General features: G+C 43.0%; 1 protein-coding gene across 1 annotated transcript in view; it reads left to right on the top strand.

Moving 5' to 3' along the window:
- Positions 1 to 8,780, top strand: part of ANKRD33B (ankyrin repeat domain 33B) — a 45,953-nt gene extending 37,173 nt beyond the window's left edge. The window contains exon 4 of the mRNA XM_068196736.1: positions 5,628 to 8,780. Within this exon, the coding sequence (XP_068052837.1) occupies positions 5,628 to 6,478 (851 nt within the window). The 3' untranslated portion in view covers positions 6,479 to 8,780. The remainder of the gene's footprint in view (positions 1 to 5,627) is intronic.
- The last annotated feature ends 442 nt before the right edge of the window (positions 8,781 to 9,222 follow it).

The raw sequence follows: 9,222 nt of genomic DNA on the forward strand, positions 1-9,222 counted from the left end.
TCTCCATTTCTGCCTTGAACTGTGCTGGGGACTGGAAAGCTTTGGGTGCTCCAGTCCCTGTCAGGAGTGTTGGATGTAGGGGCCACATTTCACTAGGGAACACTGGGGGGAAATTTGGTGACTTATTTTTTTGTTAATGCCTCTGCAGCTCTGAGTTTGGTCTCCAGGTTTATGAGTAACAGGGCATCACCTGGTCTGTGTCTGCTGCAAGGAGGGAGCTGTGGCACAGGGAGCGAGCAGCTCTCTGTCTGCCCACCTGTCTCTCTTCACATCTGAGAACAGGAATTATGTTTCTTGCTCTTGGCTCTTGTCTGCTGTTGAATATCTGGCTGTGTTGCATTGAAAGGTGAAGGGGTCCTGGAGAGGAGATTCAGAAAGCCCCTTAAGGGGCAGCAGCTTCTACAAGAGCATCTTTCAGCCACAATATTGTATGAGGTTTTTTATATGAGATAATTGGTATATAAACTATTAGATAATAAAATAACTAGCTTGTATTAGTATATATTCTCATTTTTTCAGTTAAAGTAATATGATTTTATCAAGCATAGTGATATTAATATCCTTAATTTCATAATATCCAGTTTCTAGACATCGATATGACACAGAAAACATGATGTGGTAACTGGTGTGTTATTTTCTGCTAGGTTCTGTAGCCTCTTACTCTGGAACAAAGGCTTAGGAATTGGATCATTCATTTAAAATTTTTATGACAAAAAATTATGAAACTACTGTCAGAGCTTCAACACCACTAGAAACAGATGCACTTTCTGGACTCACACATACTTCATGCAGATGCTAGTTCAGAATTTTCCAGTGAGTGTTATAAATCATCATTTAAAATGAAACTTCAATCCTATGATTTTCTGACTTGTCAAATTTACCTTATGGTGTCATGACCTATTATTATCACTAGAGATCTGAGGGAAGCTTTGGGTCACTAGAAGCTGTTTCACAACCTTTCAGCTATGTAAATAACTCAGTACTTGTTATTCTGATTCTTACACTAAAATATTATTATCAAAGTCCGCTTCTGTGGTTGCATGGCAGCATAGAGGGGAAACACCCATAATAAGCTGTGGGTCTACTCGCACAGCTACAAAGGAGTTTTGTGTGTTTAGAAAAGAGTTACATCCAGGAGGTTTTTAAACCTGGTATCCGTTCAGTGGCTTGGGTAAGACCTCTGCTGATGGCCAGCTACTTATGGCAACACAGGAGGTCAGCAAAGCAAAATAACTCACCTTCCTAGCTGCCTTAGCATGGATTCAGCACAGTCAGATGGGGAAAGAGGTAACGGCAATGTGTGACAGATGGTCGGAGCTGGATTGCCAAAGTGACTGCTCTTTCTGAAATTTGAGTTTGTGGAGGGGGGCCAAGGTCAATCACTACAAGATTAAGGCACTCTGAGACACTTGGCCATAACGTTGCTCTTTCAGAGGGAGTCTTTGGAACATGTGAATTTGCTGTTTGTGAGTGCACAGCAGGTGAAGGGGGGCCCGGTCTCCCATCGGCAGTTTGTCACAGGCTGCTGGGCTGCCAGCACCGTGCCGCTGCCAGCGCTCATCAGGAGAGCCAGCCAGAAATGCTGGTTGCTATTCACGTGTCAAGCCCTGCTGTAATCTCCAGTCTAAACTCAGTGCTGCTTTAGTTAGGCTGTTGGAGTGGCCCTGGATCTGGAGACTGGGCTTTAAACACTACCCAAAAAATGAGCTCGTAACAGACGCCTGAGCCTTCTCAGCCCCTGTCTTTAAACTCAAGATGCTAGTTCTGCATCTCAAAAGGACATGAAGTCTTAATAAAATATGATATTATATCCTAAAAGAGCATGTATGTTCAAATTAATTGTGTTGAAAATGATCTTCAGGGAAACTTCTAGGAAAAGCAAGGCAAGTGGCAAGTGCAGCATTCCTGAAAGAAAACTTGTAGGCTATAGTTACACTGAAATGAAAATTAGTTCAATAATATTGCTATCACATTTACAAAGGGACATGACTACTCATGTATATTCCAGATAAGGCATTCTACTGAATGACAAGTTTGTTCAGGAATGTCTACTGATATGTGTGGAAAATCAATAAAACTATGGTAAATAATGCCTTAGAAGAGATTTTTGTGATACAAGGTACAAAGTCAGCATTGATTTCTGTTGGTAGGTTGGGATTTCAATACTCTGTAGTATTGTTTTCTGAGATAGAGTTTCCAAAACACCTGGGGACCCATCTGTCAGAAAGAATGGGCTTCTCCTCAAAGCAAGGTGATCCAACGGTGACAGCGAGGCCTCAGCCCCAGCCTCATCAACAAAGGTGCTCCTTTAAGGAATGTGGCAGGGTTGGTGACAACAACCTGGATCAGGCAGGACTGCAGTGATTGCCAGGCAAGTCCATGATGGCAAAGGGAAGTTCATAGACACAAGGTAGGTCTGAGGTAAAACAAGAGATTAAGTCTGTGGGTCAGGGTCCAGACCAACAGGGGACAGGCACAGCCCAGACAAGGACCAGAGCTGAGTGCAGCCCCCAGGCAAAGGTGGGGTGTCCCTAGTGAGCACTATCTTACACTGTTCTTTTTGAATTACTCTGCTACAAATTCTCACAGCTGCACCATATCAGAACTGGAATTAATTTTTCATGTAGATAATGGTAAGCAGCTGTCTATACCTCTTGCTTGTTTACAAGCTGAGAATTAAATTTTTTATTTGAAGACAATTCCTTTAGCTGCTGTTCTTCCTGTATTAATTCCTTGCTTGTTACGTTTACATCAAGGAAATAACTTCCACATAATTTGCCACAGTCACAGTGAGCTCTTTTGGGAAGGAGTTCAGGCTCAGTCAAATGTTAAGAAGGGACCAGGGAAAGAGGCTAGCCTGAGATGAGAGAAACTCAAAGATAGGACATTTGGGTAGGGAGGTTCAAAAACAGGTTAGTGAAGCAGGAGGTATGTGTTGGTATGTCTTTTTCCCTCCCCTCACTGATTTATCTGTAATTTCTGCAGTCATGAACTTCATCAGACCATTCTGCCTCTGAGATCTTGCAATCCTTTCTTCAAATCCACACCTTGTGAACTCTTTGTTTTGATTCCTTCCTTCTCTTTGGCTCCTTTCTGCCTCCCAATCTGGGTCCCATGCTTGACTCCCTGCAGTGCCCTGATGTTCTCTCTGAGTGTCCTTTCTGCAAATTTCACTTAAATTACACTTAAACTCTTATCAGCAATTTTGCTTAGGGTGTCTTCTACATCCATCCTTGATCTATGTCTCCAGTATCTTCTCTTTAGGGATTTTCTCAAAGACTTAGGAACTAACTTAATAAAGCTGAGGTTTTTATCACTTTTCCCATGCTCTCTTTTTGCCTTTATCTTCCTGTAATGACAAAACATCCTTTGTGGGAAAGGTTATAGTGAACCCATCACAAACTGGTTTGTGATTGCTTTTCCTTATATCAAGTCCTCCTTATTCCAGTTTGAAATGCTGTCTCCAAGATAATCCACCTGGAAAAAAATTATCATTATACTCAGTCTCTCTAATAAGTCTCATTATCAGTATTCTCTGGTCCTTTCCTCAGATCTCTGAACATCTGCTTGCAAAGCAATGGGATAGACTGTCACTTTTGTGACAAGATCTGTGCAGGTCAGTTTTGTGTTGGCTGCTTGAAAATGGTCCTTCATCTGGTAAAGAAGCCCTTCAATAAATCAAATGTTCTTTGTATCCAAGCTTTAAACTCTTTCAAGAAACCCAGAAACTATCTGCAGGGACAGAGATATGAGTAAACCACGACTAAATGTTGCAGAGCTCAGTATGTTGAAGGCAGCTGGGCAAAGTGCCCATGCCTGTCCCAGGGAACAGATCTGCTGAGCAGTCTGCAGACTGGAGCATGCAAAGCTCCCTCTGAGATCAAAGTTCAAAGGCAGAATATAAACCAAAGGATTTTCAGTTTAAGAACCTACCTGACACCAGAGAGTATCCCCTCATTCTCCCATTGATTTCATTCATTCACCTTCATACCCATATACTGTAAAGCATCAAGATGTGTGTGCCCAGGTGGTGTGCCCAGGATCACTTGGATGTGAAGCACAGGATATGGTGCCAATTGTCAAGTCCTTGACATGTCTCTGAGATTCTTTTTAATTGGTGCCATCAAGCCAATTTTTGGGCAGGTCTTTTATATTCTTTAGCATTCACCAGCTGTAATCTGCTGGCTATTTGCAAAGTGTCCTGCTAACTTCAGCTTCCACAACCACTTGCTGCTGTTCATTGTTCTGCAGCAATTCTTCCACAGGTGCACTTTGAATTACGTTTCCTGTGTCCTTTACAAAGCTCTTCTCTGTGAGCAGGACTGGGCACATGCCACCCTCATTGACAAATGCCCACAGCCCCACCGTAATATCATGGGAGGTCTTCCCTGCAATTATCTCATTGCCAAGAATGTGGGTATGGTAGTAAAGAAGTTGTAAAGGATACCATAGGGCAGACTAGGATGCCTGCTTCTCATGATACTCTTGTATCCGCTTTTCAAGCACCCAAGTGCCCAAAGGAGAAGAGTGTAACTCCACTTGAAAACAAAAGAATTAAGAACAAGGGCAAGAGCCAATGTGTGGGGTCTTATAGGAAGATGGAGAGATCGAAAGAAATGCAAAGATGGAAAAGGATGCAGAAATATGTGATAAAAAAGGAATGGTGATGGGGACAGACATGAACATTGGAGAAATAAAGATCATAAACCAGGGATGGGAGAAGGATAGGTCACTTGAAATAATTTCCTTTCAAGACAAAACACTCCAAATGTCTAAGCCTCTGCTGTGTAGCCTGTATCCCAGCTGCCTCTTTTGGCTGGTCCACTTAGCAATAACATAATGTTTTGGCTAACTATTACTTCATTTCCTTAGGGCTGGTAATCTCAGGTAGATGAGAACAGCTGTTCTGGGTTCAGACTGAAGGTCCATCTCACCCATTATCCACTCTTTGACGTTTATGGAAACTTTCCTTATATTTGATCACCCTTGTTACCATCTTCTCAACATTTCCTAATTTTATGGGGTCCTTCCAGACATAAGAGAGCATGAATTGTACATTTGTTGTTTTCTCTATTTCCCCTTTTTTAACTTTCTATTTTTTTTCCATTTTTAATGCTTTTTAAGAAATTAATTATATTTTATTTGCTGTTTTTACCCCTAGTGAGCAGTGAGTGGATATTTTTATGGAACTTGTGATCATTAGCCTAAGACCTTCCAAGTGGAAGTGACCAGTAAAAAGTCCACTATTCTATATGGGGAAGGATTTCTTTGTAGAGAATTGTTTTTTTCCATATCTGTAACTCTTTTCTTGTGAGCTCAAGTGAATGGATATTAAAATGGTAGTCAAGATTAAATGCAGGTGAAATTCATTATTTCATTATTTGTAATTTTAAGAGAATTTCATATATGCAGTCTTAATGTCTTTTACCTTGTTTTAAATAAATAAGGAGTTCATAAAGTCAGGAACCAGATCTATCCTTATTGCATGTTCATTTTGACACAAATATTATTGTGTATTTTATGTGATATTTTCTTGTAGGGATCTGCCTGACTCACCTCTGATGACAGCAACAGGAATGTGGGTGTTTTAATTAATTAACACTAATTGTTTCTCTTTTTCTTTTGAGGGGCAAATGTTCATGCAACTGACCCGAGCCGTGGATTGACTTCATGGGAATGGGCTTGTTTCACAGGAAGATCAGAGTCTGCTTTTGTCATGCAGAAGCTGATGGACAGGCCATGCCCAGAACAGTTTTCTGATCAATATAAACCAGAATGGCCAAAAATGAAGGAACTTCTTGCCAAGGCTGCAGAGCCAAAGAGCTGTTTGCAGAAGATTTCTGAGTGCGTAAGGGCAGCTGTCTCGTTCCGGTCTTTCTATGGCCCAGAAGAGGATGGGGTCCTCGACCACATGGTGAAGGTGACAACAAGCTTGGGAAGTCCCTTCATCGCTCTGGGGTGCCGGACTGTGTGCCCAGGCAGCCCACCTTGTGTGGGGAAACGCAGACTGGCAGTGCAGGAAATCCTTAGGAAGCAGAGAGCAGAGGAGATCCGATCTCAAGACAAAGACCATGTTAGCAGCTACGAGAAGCTCTTTCAGAACTCCAAAGTCACCGTGGTCCCCAAGAAGAAGGAGCGTCGAGCCAGCTTGCAACCCATCAGCATTACGATGTCCCAAGTGACCACAGTAGCCACGAGGAAAGCAAGCCTCCTGCCGCTCCACCTGCTTCGACGGAGCAGTGTGCGGCCAGGATTTGTCATCCCCAAAGTCCGTGTCAGCAAGGCTCCTCCACCCACCTTCCAGCCAGAAAAGGCGAGGAGGAGGAGCAGCGCAAAGGAGGACCCCTACTTGCAGATTCCCAAATGGAGATACAAGGAGCTAAAAGAGGAGCGGAGGAAGGCAGAGGAACTGGAGAAGAATAGAGCAGCAGAGGCTCAAAAGCCCAGGCAGGTGTCTCCTGCCCAGAGCAGGACCTGATTTGAAGGTAGTTGCTGAGAAGGTTCTTGAGCTGCTAGTCTTGTTATCCTAGCAAGATAACAGACTGAATGCCTTCGTGCATGCCCACTGCTCATGGAGCTGGAATACTGAGTCATGGCCTTCAAGGAGCAGAAATACAGCAATGGCTATGCCACAGCAAGTCTGATGGTGGAGCAGGAAGGTATTTTGAGCTGGAAGACTTACTAGGTTTACTGGTCTGTTGTTGACAGGACATTCTAAGTGGTGCAGTCCTCTTGTGGATTCCTATTTTACCAGCTCCTGGTGAATGACTGTGAAACAGCTTGAAAAATGTGTTTGAAAGGATTGTATTTTGTGTTTGTTCATTTTGTAATGGACAAAATTAAGGAGTTGTGTTTTTGACACTAGACATTCCTCCGTCTTCTTCCTTAGGTAGACATATTGCAAAGGTTTATAGTAATAATTAAAAGTTTAGAATTTACCACAGTGTTGGTTGGCAGTGAAAATCCAGGTCTACAATTGTTTTGGATATACTAAGCACTTTATTTCTATTCCAGTAAGCAAATTTTAAGTACAGGTCTATACAGTCTGTATGGATGCAGTTCTTAATGCTATTCTTTGCTCTGTTGAACCTAAAAAGGGCTTAATATTAAATATCTGTGCAGTTGAGGTATTCATGTCTTCTGCAAGTATAAATCAGGTGCAGGGACTGATTTCTTTGAAGAAATATAGAAGATGAGACAATTTTTGATTGCCACCATCACATAAGATTTGCCTCCCCCCAATAGATTTCCCTTTATCCATTATCTGTTGTCTCCTTATTAGTCTCAGGGAATATTTTGTCATTGCTTTTAACTGTGAAATAAGGGAGATGGTGAAGCACAGTGGATATTTTTTTAGGTTGATATTTAAGTTTCTTTTTAAAAAACTCATGAGGTTTATTGTCAGCCTTTACAGGATATAGCCAGGATAAGAATATTATGCAGCTTTCAGAGGTTCAAGCAACTTTCCCAGGTGTCAAGTGCAGCTGCACGCTGTGAATACCCAGTCAGAGGTGCAGTACCAGGCAGCTCAGCCACTGACGTGGCCAGATGTCACTGTTAGCTTTGGTACCACACCTCTGGGTGCCCGAAGAGGGCAGTACCTCACCCCCTGTCTCTACACTGGGAGAAAACCTTCCCTAGTATGGAAGTGCATCTCCAAGTGGCAGTTCCCACGGGTTGCTGCAGGTTTTTGTGCTCCACATTAAGGGTTCCTCTCGTTGTACCAGCAGTCAGCCTGAGCAGCAAGCCAAGCCCTGGCAAATTCTGGTAAGGAAGGGCTGTAAACCTGCTGCTTGCTGAAGAAAGACCACACTCACAGAAGTAGAGGTCCAATGCAAACAGCATAGAGTACATGCTCAGGGTAAGGTTTTGCTCAGGCTTTGCACACATTTGAACTGAAATGTGCTGCAGTGTGTCCTCCTGAAGGTGTTGCTATACTGGAGCCCAGGCAGACCCCAGCAGCTGCTGCTGCTGTCACCAATTTCTCCCCTCAATTAAAGAAAGGGAAAACTTTTCCATCCTTTAGCCCCACAGCACAAAGGCTGGTCAGTCTCACTGAATTTGTAATGAAACTGTGCATGTCATGGGAGAAATAAATTCAGTTGATTGAAAACTAGAGCCCAGATCAGCACTGCCATTTCCTGTCTGTGGGGTCTGACAGAAGTTAGGACAGATGTGGGAAACAAAGATTTTTCCATGCAGTCTGTTCTTTGTACTTCTGTGCTGGCCAGACTGCAGTGCCTGGTAGCCTCCTAGGTCAGAGCTGGAGGAATATGCACCTGCCAATACACCTGTCTAGTCCTGGCAATATGAATAGCATTTTAATCTGCAAGTGCATCAGTGCTGTGCAATTCATAGGCACCAGTTTTGTAATGGCTTTGGGGTGACCAGAACACAAGCTGAACTCATTTCTTTGGAAAGCAGGAAGACAATCTTTTTGGCTGGCTGTGGCAAAGGTATCAGGATAGATTTCAAATTGGTACATTGGTTTGAATGGTTTAACTGTTAATTTTTCTTTACTGCCAACCCAGGGTTTTGAAGATTTAGCACTCAGATTCGGTTCTGAAAAGCAACCTGTGCTACAGCTGAGCACTTGAATTTGCACTTTCAGTACCACCTGCAAGAGACCAACAATTGACAGGTGCTCTCAGGGATTAACGTATAGTATGCTAGAATTAGGGGCTGGAAATCAAGCCTATTTTCTAATCCTTTGTATTTTACTGTGTTTATGTGCATAAATGTGATACTTCCATTAAAAGAGGCACAAGATGTTAAACTTATTTGGCACCCTCATTCTTCAAAGGGGTTTGGGGATGCTTTCACTTTCCAGTGGATCTAAAAAGCCCATTCACTTTCACCAAAGGACTCAGCAGCATCACCTGAAAGCAGTTTGGTTTCCCTGGAAAGAGTTATTGTGGGTTAACTTCCACTCCTTGTGAATTTTTCCCTAGGAGTTAAGGAAAACTATTATTTTTGGTTCCTATCAGGTTTTCACTGGTCATTTTGCTGGAGAGAGAAGTCATTGCTTTGCTGGCCTGTGTCCATGTTGCTCTGCAGCAAGCAGGTGGTCTCCCAGTATCCTTGCCGAGAGTGTGGGCATCTGTGTAAAGCTTTGCACTTGCCAGTTTTGGCTATGCAGGCCACAGGTTTCTGTGTCCTCACTGCCTTCCTCCCCTGCTGCCTCACTGCTCTCCAGCTATCTTCCCCTCTTCATCACTGTCC

Source organism: Anomalospiza imberbis, chromosome 1 (genome assembly GCF_031753505.1).
Source record: "Anomalospiza imberbis isolate Cuckoo-Finch-1a 21T00152 chromosome 1, ASM3175350v1, whole genome shotgun sequence".
NCBI classification, from domain to species: domain Eukaryota; kingdom Metazoa; phylum Chordata; class Aves; order Passeriformes; family Viduidae; genus Anomalospiza; species Anomalospiza imberbis.